At 37.7% G+C, this 18,491-nt stretch overlaps 1 protein-coding gene across 2 annotated transcripts in view; it reads left to right on the top strand.

Annotated features, from left to right (window-relative positions):
- The window catches only part of bltp3a (bridge-like lipid transfer protein family member 3A), a 40,234-nt gene extending 22,963 nt beyond the window's left edge, over positions 1-17,271 (top strand). For both annotated transcript variants that reach the window (XM_051880076.1, XM_051880077.1), the window contains exons 12-21: positions 2,909-3,059; positions 3,682-3,875; positions 4,679-5,958; positions 7,771-7,955; positions 8,058-8,203; positions 8,431-8,587; positions 9,915-10,189; positions 11,683-11,791; positions 11,890-11,975; positions 12,709-17,271. In XM_051880076.1, the coding sequence (XP_051736036.1) occupies positions 2,909-3,059; positions 3,682-3,875; positions 4,679-5,958; positions 7,771-7,955; positions 8,058-8,203; positions 8,431-8,587; positions 9,915-10,189; positions 11,683-11,791; positions 11,890-11,975; positions 12,709-12,819 (2,694 nt within the window). In that variant the 3' untranslated portion in view covers positions 12,820-17,271. The remainder of the gene's footprint in view (positions 1-2,908; positions 3,060-3,681; positions 3,876-4,678; positions 5,959-7,770; positions 7,956-8,057; positions 8,204-8,430; positions 8,588-9,914; positions 10,190-11,682; positions 11,792-11,889; positions 11,976-12,708) is intronic.
- Positions 17,272-18,491: the final 1,220 nt, after the last annotated feature.

Below are 18,491 nucleotides of genomic sequence, written 5' to 3'. Positions count from 1 at the left end.
AGTGAGACTGGAATTGCTGATGACTCATTTCAGGCACTTCAGAATCGGTTCTTTCTTTTAGGTGTAATGAATTACAGGTATTTAATTAATTAATTAATTAATTAATTAGCTCAAATTATGGGTGAAATATCAATTATAATATAAATTGACCAAAAAGGGAATTATGCACACATATTGTGAATTAATTACAACGGATTATAATTAATTACATATATTGTTCAGGATTACTTGTAGTTTAATAGTAAATTTAGAAAGACTGGTCTAGTTTGTCCAGCAAACTATCAGTTTTCTTTATCGACTATTATAAAAGGAGATTATTTCTCTGGCCACGAGAAATAATTTCCTAATGTAGCATTAAAGCGTAAAGCAGTTTGCAAAATCGAAACGTAAAAGTGACTTGATTTTCTGAATGAGCAACAGAAACAATCGAGCATGAATATAATGTGTTTAATATATGAAACTACGAATACATAGGTTATACGGCTAAATATACACAAAGAATACACATATATACAAAAGCGAATGTAAAGACAGGAAAAGAGAGAAGACAAAGAGTAGAAAAACTTACAGACAGTCCTTAAGAGCCAGCAACGAATCAGTCTCACTTTGTTAGGTCGTGTAACTTAGCGCATCTAAGATAGATATAAGCGGTACTTGCATGAGTTTGCGTGGGTTTCAAAAAGATAAAAAGTGCGTCCGTGGCTGCAGTTCGTTGACTTCTTCCGTCTCTGCGGGAAGTTTGAACTGAGAACTTGAAAGTTTGTTTTTCGCCGAAGTTGGTCGTCCCGAAGAGGAGATGAGCGCGTGATGGGAGCGCGGTCGCCGAGACGTCCGGGAGAGACGTGAGTGAGATGGAGAGGGACAATAGAGAGACAATCGAGAGACAAAGGAACGTGCGTGTGGTTGTCTTTTAAGGACAAACAAGCCAAACCGCCTCCTTGGGTGAACAGCCAATGTCCAGCATGGATTTTGAGGAGGGAAAAGTTCTCTTTGTCTTGTCTTGTAGCTCAATTTGCATAATTTATGATGGTTTCAGAATTGGTAACTTTTACTCCAAAAGACCTTAGAAGTAGACTAATGCATGGTATCGTAACAGAACATACATAGTTAATTAAAGCATCCTGAGAGGGTTCATTCAAGCCTAAACATGGCCGGGTGAAAAAGACATGAAGACATAGATACAGTCTTACACATTTGCATATTAAGGTTTGGGGTACAATTCACACAACTATAGTCGTAACTTAATAATAAATACATGATTAAAACTGAAATACAGGCTTACAGGATTACATTTTAATCATATTTTAATGAATGTGACTTAAAGAGAGTCCTGGTATGTTCCTCTGTGTGTGCGCGTACATGTATTGGAGTTTGACGACGTCTAGAATGTGGCCGCATGGCTTGCCGTAATTCGATCTGAGTTGATCGCGATCGTTTGAAGTCATAAGGGAGAGATTCATGGGTCCATCGACATGGCCATAAAATGTGTCAAGTGAGCTGTTAATGTCAGCCAGGCTGGAGCCAATGTGAGATTTACAAACAAAAGTTCAAGAAGGTAAAACTTTAACGAAGTTTATAGTTGACTTGGTAAGCTCATCCTGTGCAGACGCAACATAGGAGACAATAACTTTATTTATCATGCATTTTGATCTTTGTAACTTTGCAGACCTTTTACATTCACAAACAGCTGTATTACACACTACATGGAAGGTAATATTTGAAAAAGTGTAATAGGGAAACTTTAAAATTATATTTACAAATATAAAATTTAATTTCCAGGTTTAACAAATACTATGTAACACATAAACATGGTATCAGTGATTCTTCACCATCATTTTCTAAATTAATGTGTTGTTGAATTTATCTCAATGAAACTTGTCAAATCATCATTTTGTACTTGAACTTCCCAGTTCTGTTCTCAATTTGATATGAGCATAGTTAACCAAAGCATAACATCAGCAACATATCACATGCTGCTTTATCCTCGTGATAAAAAGAATGACATAAGCAGGTTTCTTTTGCAAGACGAGTCTAATTTTGGATGCAACCGACTTGTGTCATATAAAAAGCTTGAGTAAACAAGCTTCTGGTAAGGAAAAACAATAACAAGATGCATACTTACTCTTTTATCCATCTCAGTGTAAATCTATGCATAATAGAACTAAAGTACCCATAATTATGGGCTTTTATGATAAATGGTTTGCTGTAATATGCTTAGTGTTGTTCAGGTCACACATTATCCATGTCTGGGATTTAAAATCTAATTTAAATGAGGGTAAAGAACAGTAGCCTCGACAAGACAACGTGAGACTTTAATTATTAACATGATGCATCCTTAGGGCTTTTACATGTCATCATTGCTGTCAGTTATGATATAATGCAAGTTTCATTGTGTTCATAGTTGTCTCAGTTGCTCAAACGAGACAAAAGTGTTTACTGTTAAAGCTACAACTATTGAGTTATCAAGGGTGAAGAAACAGATAAAATGTGGGAATGTAACAGCCTCATATAAATGTTACATTACATTGATGCATTTAGCGCTCACTAACTATCAGAAATTATTCAACAACTCGCTTTTGGAAGTAAAATTGCCATTGCTAAATGCTGTGGCAAAAAAAAAAAAAATCCAGACTTTTGAACTATAGTATATCTGATTATGAGTTCTGCTTTTTAAAATATTTTAAATGTGACTGAAGCCTAAACACTCTGCAAGATAAAAGCTGGTGACTCATTTCATGTTTTTAATAACAATAGCCCCAGAACAACTTGCAGCATGTGCCCATCAACAACACTCTTCTAAAGATTAGTAATGAGCAACAGCCAATGAAATTGCACAAGGAAAGATTATGTGGGCAAGGTGGAAAAACAATATGTATGTTCGTTATTAAAACCCCATCTGTTTCTTTAGGTGTCCACCGGAGGCCGTCACAGCAAGAAAACGCAGTCTCTCCTCTCCTGCAACCGCAAATCCCTACATCTTCCAGAAAACACTCCTGCAATTCACCTTCAGTTCACTGAATACTACTTCCCTGATAACCCTGGACTTCCTGTTGTGTTAGGTAGAATTTTTCACATACATTGATCACTATTGTTAAAGGATTAGTTCACATTAAAATGAAAATTACCCCATGATTTACTCACCCTCAAGCCATCCTAGGTGTATATGACTTTCTTCTTTCATACGAATACAATCGGAGTTTAATAATACAGAAGGCGGTCTGGCGGAAGTTAGATATTTTACTTTATAACTTTTTAAATATGGATATGTTTCTTACACAAATGCAATGCTTCGCTTCAGAAGGCCTTTATTTACCCTCCGGAACCGTGTGGAGTACGTTTATAATTGATGGATACAATTTCTTGAATTTCAAACAGGTGGTTTTCGTGCACTGCCATTATAAACTTAGGAGCATCAGGGTGATTATTAATATAACTCCGATTGTATTTGTCTGAAAGAAGAAAGTCTTATACACCTAGGGTGGCTTGAGGGTGAGTAAATCATGGGGTTTTCATTTTAAAGTGAACTAATCCTTTAATGCACGTCATTTATATTTACAAACTCACATCCTTGTTGGCCCCAGTATGAAGTTTGATCTGTCCTGCTGGGAAAGAGTTAGTTTTATAATCTAATCTTATCATTTTTATTTTCCACTGACCCCAATTGTCCCTTTCTCTCTTTAGTACCCTGCTCTAATCTTTATGCCCAGCTGAATGGTCTGCAGCTGTGTCTAGATGCTCCAAGCGTCTTGTGGATGACTCTGTTTTCACGGGGTCTACACAGGACACTAGATCAGGTCAAAGCCTTTTACCACCTCCAGGACAGCACCAAAGCAGACGAACACATCGATATCCGCCTGGATGCAACACAGCTGAAGGTAAACCAAGAGATCTGACGTGCTTTAAAAGGAATGTCATGTGTGGATCAGTAGCGATCTTCTAAAGCAGCTTTTGGTGTAGACATTTGATCAGCCATATTTAGAATTTTGTGTTTGAACTTCTGTTTTTTGCCGTAGCTGTGTATATTTCTATGGCATCGCTGTCGAAGAGTAATTAGCTGTAATTAGCTGGTGAAGTGGATTTACTTATTGTAGAGTTAACAAAAGTTATCATGAGCATTGTAATGTCTGTAGACCGGTAAGATTTTAAAATGAGGGGTTCATTCATAAATCCGTAAGATCTTACCTTCATGCTGGAGAAATACAAACCAGTAGACAAAACACAACAAGCACAGTGCAGAAAATGGGTGGGGCTTCATAAGGAGCTTAAATACCTCTGATTTGCCCCTGCGTTCAAGAGATCAACAAACATGTCTGTGATTGGCTACATTTCTCACTGCTGCAAAAACAAATTGTAAATAGAAACATTTGACGTTATTTCCACTTGCCATTGTGTAGCATTTACTACAGTTGACCACGTGGACAAGGTAGTCTGAGTTGGTGGATAATGGATCTGCATATAATGAATGAAGCAAGGGTGTAGAGTTACTTTCAAGCTATTTTAAGACATTAAGAAATTATTTTCAGAGAAAAAAACATTTAAATGTCATGATTATCAAAGATTAGTTTTAAGGGATAAAATTATTGACTGCTGGGGAACTTTAAATCCCACTCTAACTCTCTTTGTGCTTTTGATAACATTCTGCAAGTGTTTTGGCTGAAACATATTTTGTTTTCTTTAGCTGATCATTCCTCTGGAATCCTCCATTTTGGATCACCCAGATCGCCCTCAGTCACTAAGCATCAGTCTTCCTCAAATTGTCCTCAGCAACACGCGTCACTCTCCTCACGGCTCCCGTTCGGACCTCAATAGCATTTACAACAGCTTCTCCGCCTGTCCTTTCTTCCATCCCACAGCTTGCCAACCGTTCCCTCGCGATCAGAGCCTCCTACATCCCCTGCCATCAGCATTCCTTCAACACTTTCTAGAAAACGAGTTCCTATCATTAGAGCACAAACGTCCCTCTCGCTCTCAGGATGTCTGGTCTGTCAGTCTGTCCCGAGTGACTCTAGGCTTTGAGGGGGCTCGTCGAGGGCTCAGAGGGAAAGCCCTTCCCTTCGTGGAGCCCTTTGCCATGTCTTTGTGGATGTGCCGCCCTTCTGCCTTCAAAAAAGATTCTCGTTGTTCAAGCATAGATGCCGATTCAAAATCTCCCACCGGTTCTAGAAAACATCCCCTCTTTGACTCACCACAGGGTGTAAATGACGTCATATCTGACAAAGTCAACCAGAACGAGGGTCTAGTCAACTCTCCCTTGGCCTCCATCCATATTTTGGCCCAATCGATCACTCCTGTCAAAATGTGGCTCAACCACTACCAATTTGTAGCCCTTTTGCGGATGAAGGACTACCTTGCCCGGCTTGCTGGAGATTTGACCAAGGACTTCCAGGGTTTGGGACAATCCAAACATAAATCATCAGATCCTCCTTCAGTTTGTGTCTCAGTCCTGATGGAGGCGATTGAGCTTGCTCTACTGCTTCCTCCTGCAACGTGCGAGCCAGAAGAAGCCAATTCTCCAGTGGAAACAGACACTCCTAGCTTGACAGACTCTGATCTCTCGCCATCACACCATGCTGGTGAGCCTGGCCTGCTGGAGGACAGTGGGACAGGAGGGAATGAGAATCAAGAAGATGATGCTGAGCAGGAGGGTTCGGTAGAGGAGGCTTGCGAAGCCATTGAAGAGGGAATGGATGGACAAACGGGGCAGGATGGTGAAGCTCAGGCCGTTGTTCCTGTCATGTCTCCTCTGCCAGACAACCCTGCATTACTGTCCCGGCATAGCTCCACTTTCAGCTTGGAGGGGGAGCTATCCAGTGCCCTGAATGCCACCAAAGGGGTCACCAAAGATGCATTCACCGCCTCCATGGATCTCACCAAAGGGGCACTGTCCATCACGAAAGATGCCTTCAGCATCCTGAGCCGAGGTTCTGGCATGACTAAACTCTTCACTCCTCAAAACAAGTAAGACCTTTGATCCATTTGCATTGTTGTGGTCATGATCTTAGAATTGCACAGATATAGAAAAATTTTGTATAGCTAGCTGTGGCTGATGCTGATCATTTTCCTGTACACAATTCACACTTTATCTCATTCAACTGCTAATGAACTCTTTCCATATCTAATTAAAAAAGACTGTATATAAGCAATATAACTATATAGAGCCATATCTCATGGCTAACAGTTTGATGGCACAAGTGTGTAAATAAATAAAAGAAACAACAACGAAGTGTCTTTAAAAATAAAGAGAGAGATTGACTAAGTGAGTGCATTACCTTCATCTAACTGATATTCTTCAGATCAATCTTATATTCATAATCACAAAATCATTTTGAATGTCCGCTGAGAAATATTTTTGTCTTTGTCCTTTTAACATTTAAGGTGATTTCCCATGACAGCCCTAGTCAATGTGTCTTGCGTCAGTTGCGTCTTGCAAGATGTTGTTTAAAGTAAAAACAATGTCCTTGTTTCAGTCCCTTTCAATATAAAAGTCTTTGTGACTGACTCACTCACTCATAAAGACAGTCTTTGCTGCCATCTATTGGCATATTAATGTAACTTTCACTGAAGTCGAAATCACAATCACAGCCAGATTGAAGAACCAGAACAACTGTTGTTTAAACATACATATATTCTAACACTTGGCCATCGTTGATTCCATCTGAGAGATTATTTGATCCGAGCCATTTAATTTGTGGTTAAGCTTGAAACAAAATATCTTTTGTTTCTGAATATTTGGCCATCTTTTAGATGAGCTCATATGCAGTTCACACAGTACATAACTGAAAAGAGCTGATACTGCTTGTGGCTATTCTAGTGAATGCTTATATTTTAAGGAAGACACAATGGTCTGTATTTGAAACAGTTTGTACAGTGTTACAGTAAATTTTCTCACTGTTAATATGTTATCAGTCAAAAAGGGTTAGTTGACTCAAAAATGAAAGTTCTGTTATCTTTACTTACTCTTATATTGGTACAAATCCATAAGACTTTCAGGCATCTTTGAAAATTCTAGTCATTTTTAACAAAACCTGTGAGATTTCTGTCCTCCATTGAAAGTCCATTTTACCAAAACTTTGATGCTTCAAAAAGTTGTAAAAGTAATCCAAATTAATCAAGCAGTTTAATTCAAATCTTCTGAAGAAATGCTTTGTATGATGAACAGATTTAATTTAGGCTTTTATCCACACAAAAACAATGATCAACACACATACTTTGAACACATCAAATATAAATACAGACAGCTCAAACATGCTTGATTGACACATAAGAACCAAAGATCAGGCAAGTACAGCTGAGCTTCTCGTTATCATATTTAATGTGATCTATATATATGTGATGTTCAATGCTATATGTAAATAAAAGCCTAAATTAAATTATTTGCGGATTAAACCACTCTATTCATATGGATTACTTTACAATGTCAAAGTGTCAAAGTCTTGGTTGTGTGGACTTTCAATGGAGGGACAGAAATTCTGCTTTTCATTTAAAATGTCTTTGTTTGCTGGAGCCAAAAGCCTCATTGGCAGCGCTCCGACATGTAGCGCGGATGCACTAAAAACTCAAACTAAATCTTAAAAAAAAAATGTTTCGAAGATGAATGAAAGTCTTAAGGCTTTGGACTGACATGAGGGTGAGTAAATCATGACAGAATTGTTTTACTTTTCCATGAATTAACCCTTTAACATGTTAAACCAGTTTTGGTCAATTCTATGCCAGTACTGTTAATAGCACATTATTCAACTCATGGTACATGTGTTGATATGACTTCTGTAGGGAGCAAAGTTTACGGCCAGAGGAGTCCAGTCCCTCCATCATGGGGAATTTACGGCTTCAGTCCATGAAACAGTCGCCTTCCCAGAGTTCCTGTGACAGTGCCATTTTAGAGGGTAGTCTGGCGGACGATGGCTTATCCATTGACAGTGACATCAGTGAAAACTTTGTCATTCTAATGGACTCTGGTACTGAAGCACTTATTGCACTTTTAATTTAAAAAATTTAACAATTATATCTGTAACTGTCAGTGTCTTTAATTTATGTTTATTTGTGGTGTTGTGATTCAGAGTCTGGTGTAGAGTCTTTGCGTCCTAATGGTACAGGTGTCCACTCGGGCAGCTGTGTTAGTCCTGCTCCAGGAACAGAAGGCGGGTCATCGGCAGACCTCAGCAGCTCTCTGTCCCAGAGCACTGAAGACATTGCCCAAGATATGGTGAGTTTTGTCTAGTGTACTGTAGCACCTCTAGATGGCTAAACACCTGCAACTTGTCCACTGCATGGAAAATGCAGTGCACTTTAATGCAGTGCTTTGTTTAAAAGTCTGAAAAACAGCAAGATACAATGTTTTATTTGATAATTTATCTTTATTATATTTGTCCTTACTCTGATCTTAGTTGGTTGCATGACTGATCTTTGATGGATTCTCTGCGTTTATTTCAGGTGTCTGTGTTAGTTCTGTGTCTGAGTCGAATGGGGTGCCTGACAGAGATGCGCGGTGAAGATATTGTCGTGGCGCTGGAAGCACAGGAGCTTGTGCCTAAACAACATGGCAACCATAAAGTCACAGACCTGCTGGCTGGACTGACACTGACACAGGGTTAGGATGCTAAATATGTCCATAATTGTGAATGCAGAATAATTGTCAGTATGTCAATTAGGCTGTGTTTACAATTCAAGGCATAATGCACACATCCGGTCTTTTGACAATATTTGACCCTTTTTTTCCACCTCTTTACATGAACTTAAAGTCCCCCTGTAGTCAATATTTGTATCCCTTAAAACTCATATTTGATCAACAAAATGACATATTTAAACTTTTTTTCCCCTGTGAAAATAATTTCTTCATGCCTTAAAATATCTTGAATGTAACTCTACACCCTTGCCTCATTTAATATACACGGATCAGTGAATATGCAAATTAGCATATTAAAATCACCACATAGACATATAAACAACATTAAAAACTTGATTTTCACCACAGGGGGACTTTTTAAGATAACTCGCTCAAACGTTTCCAATATTCCATTGGTAATCACTTTCACTACGAGTGCCACGATTGACCCTTGTTTTTTGACCCATTTGTCTTTACAAATGGCTTATGTTCGGCACTTTTCTCCTCAGCCAGGAAGCACGCATGGCCATAAAAGTACTTAGCAAGGGGGTGTTTTGTAGACGGACTGGAGCCGAAAATTAGATTCTCTGAGCTTGGGTCCTGCAATGTTGATTTGTGCCTCTGGAATTATGTTTGAAAGAATCATCTGAAAGTTTCATTTGTCTGGTTCATCCTCAGTTCCTACACCCATCCAACCTGATCTCATATAACTATTTTACGAGGTGGCAATTTTGTTTACATTTGTATAGTGTGATTTTTAAAGAAAATTTTTAGAAAGAAAGTAAGCATGAAGGTCCACCCCTAAATCTAATCATCAGTGGGACATAAGCAGATCGTACGGAAATGTATTAATGAGTTTATACAAATTTGTTACTAAATGAAGCCACTGATTAGCCAAAATGAAAAATAGTTTTGAATTGCCATTAGAGTATTTTGGACATGTCTGCTTCATAAGATTAACCCGTTAAGAAAAGAGATTCCTGTTCGCAAAGGTTTTGCTCAAGCTATTGCAAAATGTTTAGGCACAGATCATGCTACTCATGGTACAACTCTTTTCACTCCCTGGTTATGAAGTCAGGATTCCAAACCACTAATTATTCACGACTCACAGGATACAATCTGCTTCTCCAACCATATATTTATCTTGGCAACAACCCCACATAATTGCCTCTCTTGCTCTTTATTTCTATGGTAACTGATTCTCAATCTGCTTTTAACATCATGTCTTTGCAGATATACATGCAGTATGATACTCATTCCATATCTACCAAAACATTCTCTCTGAACATCTTTACTTTCTTTCTCGCCACAGCTGCTTCTTCCTCTTCAAGTGCTCCACTATCTCCGGGCCCCCACTCCCTCTCCAGTCCCCCGGCAGCGTCCCTCAGGTTGGAGATGGGGCCGCGTGCGAGCAGACACTCTCCTCTGTCCGAGAGCGTGGGGTTCATGGAGATGTGCTTGACAGGGTGCAGAGCAGAGCTCCTGGCTTCTACCTTAAACACACTGGGACCCTTCCTAGAGGATGAGCTCAGCGCAGACCCCCAGCCAATGAGACTGTGGTTACGGGACACTGCTATTACACTAAAGGTGAGAATGAGGGTCAAATAATGGCCACATCTCTCATCTCTTCCAGCTAATGGAAGACTAGTCATTCCCTTGGAGAGATTATCTTTTATGTGCTTAGTTATAGTGGCTGTGAAATGCTTTACTATGCAAGCTACATCCTTTTATGTATAAGACAGAAAGTCAATAAAGGACTTAACATTGTATGTTTTCTGTTCTCTTTTTTGGAGTCCAGCATCCAAAAAATTCTACTAATTCTACTAAATTGTGCTGGTTTAAAGTCACCATGTAACAGAAGTTGTGATCTTTTCTTCCCTATTATTGTAACAGCTTCTCGAACAAGAACAAATGTAGGGTGGGACTTGATTTTGTTTATGGGGAATTTATTGGAAGGTCATGGTTTGCTGTTTGTGGATCTCATGTGAGTAACAGGTTGTCCTGCCCTCGCATGGATTAAAAAAAAACAAAAAAACATTTATAATAAATACTGCAATATTTAAACCTTAATAACCTTTAGTTTAGGTTTTTAATTTGCTCTTTTAAGGCTAATTCACAGCGCACAGACAGACGTCAACAAACACAGACAGTCAAGTTGGCTGTTAGATTTAGAATTTTGTGAAAAATAACTGTCATGTTCACATTGCCCCAACAGACACTGACAAACTTCGAGTCAGAATGACTTTACGTGTCATTTTTCACCTGAAAAGATCCGCCTGAAAAGAGGGCGCACAAAGAGGTTGTGGGCGAAGCCTTGGTTGCTGCGATGGGAAAGACGGGGCGCGTACTTGAATTTATGCAGAGAACTCTTTCATTTGAATGATTAAATACTTCAGCTTTGACATTTGTTCACTGTTTATGATAAAATTTGGTTGCAGTGACAGTAATTTCTTAATTATGTCAGGAGTGCAAAATAATGAATTTGCAACTTATGATATTTTGAAACACATTCATATTCAGTCGCGTCTGCTGTGGTTTATTTGTGTTCACGCAGCTGCACTGAACAGCATCCATTAGGGCTTTTAGTCCAAAAGTGTGCATACTTGGAGAAATATTAATATATTTACACAAGCTACTTTAATATCTATTAGACAGAATCATCATTTTTATTCATTCTCCACTGATTTATGCAATCTGATGACCATTGGCGGCTTCCTGCGCTGATTGTGTTTTCACTTCCAAGAGAATTGTTTCTACGCATGAAACATGAAACTAATAAACACACGATTATGATAGTATATGATTTGTATGTGATTTTCATGAGGTTTGGGGTATTTTCATATCAATAAAGGATGTTTACATTAGAGTACGTCAGAGTTTGTTGGCATTGGTTGGAAAATCATATCGCACTAGTCAGACATTCCCCAAGACCGACAGGGGTAACAAACTGATCCAACAACGTGTTTGTTGGCTTTTTTCTGTGTAGTGTGAATTGGCCTTTATAGTATATAAAGTATGTATATAATTTACTCTAAAACACCAACCAACCAATTGTTCTGTTTTCTCTCTTTTTCTGCCAGGATGATGGTCCTCGTGTCTACCCAACTGCTCCTCAACCAGTTCCTGTGCTCTTCTCTCTGGACGGCATTATGCTGGAGCGTTTGGATGATGGGATCCTCTGCTTGAGATGTGAGTCTTTTGGTTTTGGGTTATGGCAGCTGCTCAGATGTTGATGATGTACCTGTTGAACTAATGTTTGCCTCTTCTGTTTCACTCTTACGCATCAGCTGCACAGAGCCAATCAGGGATTGAGACAGAAGGGAACAGAGAGAGAGATGACCAATCCTCCGTTAGAGTTGAGGAGAAGAACAAGGTATGATATATTAGGAAATTAATATGCAGAGTGTATCGTTGTATTATTTACTGTATTTGGCCTGTTTGAGTTCTGTTTAAGATGTTAAACTGAACATATGCCCATTCATTGTAGCTTTCAAATATCATTTGTGCTTACATTGAATTCACATGTGGCATGTCAAGATGCGTAAGGTTGGACATGGAAGAATGAACGACATCAAACCTAGTGTAATGCATCTCAATGCACCATATTTGAAATAAACAGTGCAAATGAAGTTTGTATCTAAGCCCATTTCTGCCACATAAGAAAAAAACATACTTTGGTAAATCATAATTGTGAGAAAGTCGAAATTGAGATAAAACGTTGAAGTTGAGATACTAAGTCATAAAAAAGTGAAAATTATGAAAAAATTATTAGTGGATGCAGTTTCAGATGTCCAGTGCTTGACTATGATACCTTTCGAGAACAAGAGAAGACTCTCGAATGTTGACAGTGGCATTTGATATCTTAATTACATGTTTGAAGTCTAAACATTATTTATTATTCATGGATGAGGATGTATTGCTGCAACTGCTCTCTAAAATTGTCTTTTTCCCATTAGTATCTTTCAAAGGAGTGTTTTTGTGCTTCAGTTGATCATGATTTATATAATTTGTTATTTAATATTTAGTTCAGGATAGATCTAAGAATACTATATATATATATATATATATATATATATGTGTGTGTGTGTGTTTCTCTGTTGGTGCAGTCTCTGGAGTCCAAACTCATGGACGTCCAGTCAGCTCTTGAGAAAGCTCTGTCTGACCGAGAGCGCCTGCTACAGGAAGTCAGGAAACACAACCCCTCCTTCACCTTATGATGTACAAAGGGAAAGAACCAGACTTCAGTCCAAATGAGGCACAAGATAACATGTCTTGTAGATAAACCAGAAGAACAAGACCTTTGCCTTTTCTGACTCAAAGTTCTCATCCATCCCTTTTTGTTCCTTTAATCGCTTACATCTGAGTGTAAGATCAGACGCCATCTCTTCAGTCTCTGTGAGCGTCCTCCACCGAGTCTTCCTGTATAGTGACTTTTCTCTGTTTGTGACTGCACTACATTCGCTCACCAAGTTTCCAGTTGGAGGAGGACTGAAGTCAACAGTGAAATGGATAACACATGCAATCTTTCACTGCCGCAGACCCTCTTTACAGCACAATGGATCATCTCTTCACTTCTGGTCAGCATGCTTCTTGCACATTAGTAATTTTTGATTTCATGACTGGACTATGTAAAGCTTCTGGATTTTATAGACATGTCCGAGTGTTGTTTGGTACCAAGGCTATGTATTGCTGGTAGACATAAGCTCTGTTCCAAAACCTAGTGAGCAGCCTACATAGACAGGGCTGAGTTGACATTATCGATTTGAATCATTCTTCGTTTTGATGAACAGATATTGGCTGCGTTCACTTTGACCCTGTTTACACCTGGTATTAAGATGCGTTTTGGTTGATAAATTGATTCTCTATACAATGATTCTGGATCGATTCTGTTATTTTCCGGATGTATCGCGATTCTCTCTCGAATCGATTCTGAGCTTAGTTTTAACAGCATATGGCGCTCTAGGCTAGTTTTTAATTGCACACTCAAATGCTCATGAAGAAGAGTGCTGGAGAGTCATGTAATTGGTATAATATACTTCCACCTTGGCTCAGAATGCTTTTATGACGTGAGATTAATGTAAACAGCCCACTGCGAACACCCTTGTAATTCGATTCAATGATTTCAAACTTTATAAATTATTATTTTAGGTTTTATTGGTGTGTGTAAAGGAATCGGAAGCGGCATAGTACGGGTGTTTCTAAAGCACATAGCACCATCTGCTGTTAAAAACTAAGCTCAGAATCGATTTCAGAGAGAATCACGATACATCGGAAAATATCAGAATCGCTTTCATATCTGCTCTGGCAGCAGCAAGACCACGACGAACACTGAGTGTGTGTTAGAAATCAGGAATGGTGAGAGAACATTGTGCTTGGTACATTTTTCATCTTCAAAACCTATTTGGGTCGTCAGACGACTAAGTTTAAATTCCATCTGGCTAGCGCGCTTCCCATTATGGTTACTCATTAAGTCAGTAGGCGGAGAGTAGGCAGTCTTTTGTGGCTGTTCAAACACAATTGCCCATATGAGCATTTACACTACGAAAGCAATCCGGTCAAATGCGTCTTCAACTACCTCTGGAAGAAGTCGAATGTGGACAAGCTCAAAATGTTTTAGACCCCATTTATACCTGTATTTAGCATCATCCACTTATGATCCGATCGACCAAAACGCATCTTAGTGACTCTGTTTACACCTGGTATTGTCAGTTTCTGGGATTGACAACCGCATTTACTTACAGGTGTCTCGAAATGTCCCATTCACAGAGCAACTTATCCTATATATATAATATAGGATTTAATCAAATCTGGATTGGAATCTAATTGATTCATGGAATCTGTCAATACCCAAGACATTGTAGACGGGTTTTTAATACAAAAGGTACTCAGCATATTATGCTGCTCTCAAAGATACTTTGTTTTGGTCAGAGGCAGGCACTATTTGCTGATAAGCAATCCCAGAATGCAATTAGCAGGAATAAATCAAGATGGTGGATGGAGTCAAGAGAAATGCAGATTATACTGTAAATATGCATATTTCATTGAATCCATTTCATATGAACTGTTTTATCCAATATTCATGTGCAATTTGTGTTTTTTGTGCTTATTAATGTATCAAGCTGTTAGCTTAACATTTCAAATCAGTCACTTATGAGGTTCCATGACTGTTAGAATGCTGCCTTTGAAGGTAACTAGTAAAAGTCAAAAACAAAGCAGCTTACTAGGTTTAGGAACAGAGCTGTGGATTTGACTTGTGTACTTTATAGTAAGTTTCTTATTGGCTGCTATTCAGCTGCATCAGTGCAGTGTGTAGAGTAGAGCTGATGTGTGTATTATTCATGAAAGGAGCTGAAACAAAAGCACTTTGACTTTAATGCACAGTGTCACTGCTATATATCACCCTTTATCTGAGATTTAATGTACAACAGATGGTACTTATATTAACCAACACGTCATCAGAGTCTCTGAGTCAGTCACTGTATTGAGATTATGTCCATTTCTTCTAGCGTAAGATCTCACGTCTCATACTGTACATCTGAAATGTAGCAAAAGTCACATTGGTGCCAAAGCTAGTGTTAATACAAGTTGCTCCACAGGGACTTTTGTGAAGTCACTTTTATTCAGTATTATGGTCATAAAATGCGTCCACATCCTTATAGAACTCATACTTACAACTTGTAAACTCATAATTTTCTGAGAGCTTCGACTTGTACCACCTGAATGCTGTAGATTCATAATGCCTTTGATAGTGTTGATAATTTCGACTCCGAGGACATGAACAGTTCTGAGTAGAACGTCACATGTCACGGTAATTACAACATGGTGTGAACGCAGCTGAACGCAGCATTAATTAAAAACATTTGTTTTGTTTAGTTTTGTTCATAGTCTGTTACACTTGAGACATTCAAGTTACTTTGAGACATTTCATCTGTAGAGTTCAGAAAAAAATATTAATGTTTATGCATTCTTACTTGAACTTTATTTGTATGAGGAGATGGTTTCTTGTGACTGAATGAGTACAAAGTACAGCAATGAAACTGGCATTTTCATTTTTTAGTGTTGGCTTTAGTTTTAAACCCCTTTTAAATTGTTTAACTAGGAGTTGTGATGAAAGAATGATGTGAAAAGTGTTTGTTTGATGCCCTGTACAAAAATGTATTTACTTTATAACTACAGCTTTTTGACACTTTTAAGTTGTGCACTGTAAAGTTTAGGACTATCACAAGGCTTATTTTCATGGTAAATCAGTATTATGAGGCTGATAAATCTTGCCTCTGTGATGATTTGTAAGTAAAGAGTGGGTTTATAGGAAACAGCTGGATGAATGTGGCTCCTCCAGGCCTGTATGTCCTATCAACATCCATCTGTCCTCAAACATGTGGACTGATCAGCAAGTGTCTGGTTGTTTCAAATGTGACACAATTTTGACTTGCATTTCTGTTTCTATAAGATGTTTATCAACCTACGATGGTTCCAGTGTCTCTGTGCTTTAGCTTTCAGTGAAATGTGTAGCATTTATATACACTAAACATTCTCTGTTAGTGTATTAAGATATTTCTGTCTTCCAAAAACCTTTGGAAAACTAACGGTTACAATTGTCTAAACTGTAAAGACATTTCCTGTAGATGGTAGTAATGGAAATATTATTCTTACGAACAAAAAACTTCATTTAGTGCATGGAAGAAAAAAAAAGTTTGTTTTATGCATGACTTTACTTGAAATCTTTCACAAGTGCAACATCATCAAGGTCAAAAGACTGTTGAGTGAGGGTTTTAATTTATATATTTTATTTAAGGGTCATTATTTTACTGTTGTAGATGAGTATTGCATATGTGATCAGAGCATATGAGGATATGTTAAATATTGACCTGATTTTACTAATTGTATTGATTGTTTTTAGCTGTGTAGTTGGTACTAAATTTCTATTTCTATGTGTGCAGTTAAATCAAATTATTTGCCCAGTAAGACGAATGTTTTGTTTTATGTTCAAAGATGTCAGACAGTGGTTGATCTTTTCTCAAGAACAGAATGATTAATCTCTTTGGTGAGCTGAGTGAATGTCGACATAGTTAATGATTTCTGATATATTTGTAAGAAAAAAAAATGCCCTTTTATATACAAACTAATTTTACGTTTCTCCTCTAGAGTTTCGGAAAAGATCTCAACAATGTCTTAGACTGTGCTCAGATTTGCCAAGATACCAAATTCTGTAAACCAAATGTCAGAGATTTCAATATGAATTTAAACATTTCTCATCAAATTCACAAAATGATTCGAGCTGCCATCCATATATTGTAACTATTTCTCCAAAGGCAGTTTTAAAGAAGTTTTTTTTTTTTTTTTGGGCAGCAGATACAGTGTTAGATTATAGGATTGGGACATTTTAAGTAGTTGAATTGAGTTGTCTAACTGATCGTCTTGTTTTGGTTAATTGAATGGCATGTGTTCATCCCAGTTCATGTCGTGCTGACCTGCTGTGGATAAAATATTTAGTTTGACCTCTGATCTTTTCATTACAGTATGCTAATGTCATTTCACATTTTATATCACCACCATTAAAGTCATAGAACAAAACATTAAAACAAAACTGATATTTTGTTGGTTCTGTGAACCATAACTGTGTGAAAATGTCACCAATGATGATCAATAAAATGTTTCTTGAAGTTGAACTTTTTGTATCTTCTGTCAGTTACTCTCTCTAATGATATATTTTTTTCAACTGAGAACTGCATGACCAACATAGTAACATTTTATTAGATACTGTTGCTTTTGTTCAAAAGTGTTTGATATTGCTTTTATACAACAACTAAATAAATGAGGCGTAATGTTGAGTAACTTACATTTTTATATACACTATTGTCATATATTGCCACAATATTGCCAGTCACTTTGTCAATTTCTGCTCCGCCAACTAAACTTGGTGCAAATGAAGGCAAAACAGAATCAATCTTTCACATCCTTGCAAATCACATCCTGCATTCGCAATTGCATACCAGCATATTACTAAGCCTATTACTATTTCTGCCATATAATAATTTATGGTAAAAAATAGTAAGAGTAGTATGCTAGTTACTGTTCTGAATTCAGAAATGGTTATATCCCTAAAACGAGTCGGTGTTGTTGAACAAATCAGTTAGACTCACTTGTCACCACCAACAGTAACTTTGTAAGAGTCACTTAAACATCCATTAGTACAGTGCTGATACAGGACCTGTACTGTTCTCCTTGCATCTACCAATGCAATTTAACAGCCAGCCAAACTCCATCCATAAAGTACAGACGAGTCAGGATTCATCTTAGTCTTTGACGTTTAATAAGATGCCGGGTACATTATGAATTAAGAGTAAAACTGCAAAAAACAGCAAATGAACAACAATCAGAAAAAATAAGCAATGACTAAAGAGCATTCATATAGTATATCTGAAAATACCCCAAATTAAATCAATGTCATCAATTTACTTAAATGGGATTATCAGATAACCAAGAAGTTGGCAACAAATACAAATATTGACTCATATAGAGAAGTTATCTTATCAAGAAGATTGATTAATACATTGAGTGCTGTGTCAAACAAAGGCTAGGCTAATAGCTAAAGGCTATCATCACAAATCAAAGCTCTGAATAAACTTATCACAAATATATGAAAATATGTATCATCAAGTATTATGTAAATAAGAATTAACTTACAGATGATGCTTTTACAAACGCAAAACAAAGGATGGCATCCGAAGATTGAGGAGCTGACCGCATGAGAAACGTGATCACTTATTTTTTAGAGAACTGCCACTGGGGGGCACCAAAACTACGTAACTATACAAGTGACAAGTAAACTTGGAGCAGAACAGGACCGATAAGGGTGGTACTTCTTGAAAGACTGTCTGTGCATTGG

This window comes from Ctenopharyngodon idella, chromosome 22 (assembly GCF_019924925.1).
Source record: "Ctenopharyngodon idella isolate HZGC_01 chromosome 22, HZGC01, whole genome shotgun sequence".
In the NCBI taxonomy this organism is placed as follows: Eukaryota; Metazoa; Chordata; class Actinopteri; order Cypriniformes; family Xenocyprididae; genus Ctenopharyngodon; species Ctenopharyngodon idella.
This window is presented reverse-complemented; position numbering and strand designations above follow the sequence as displayed.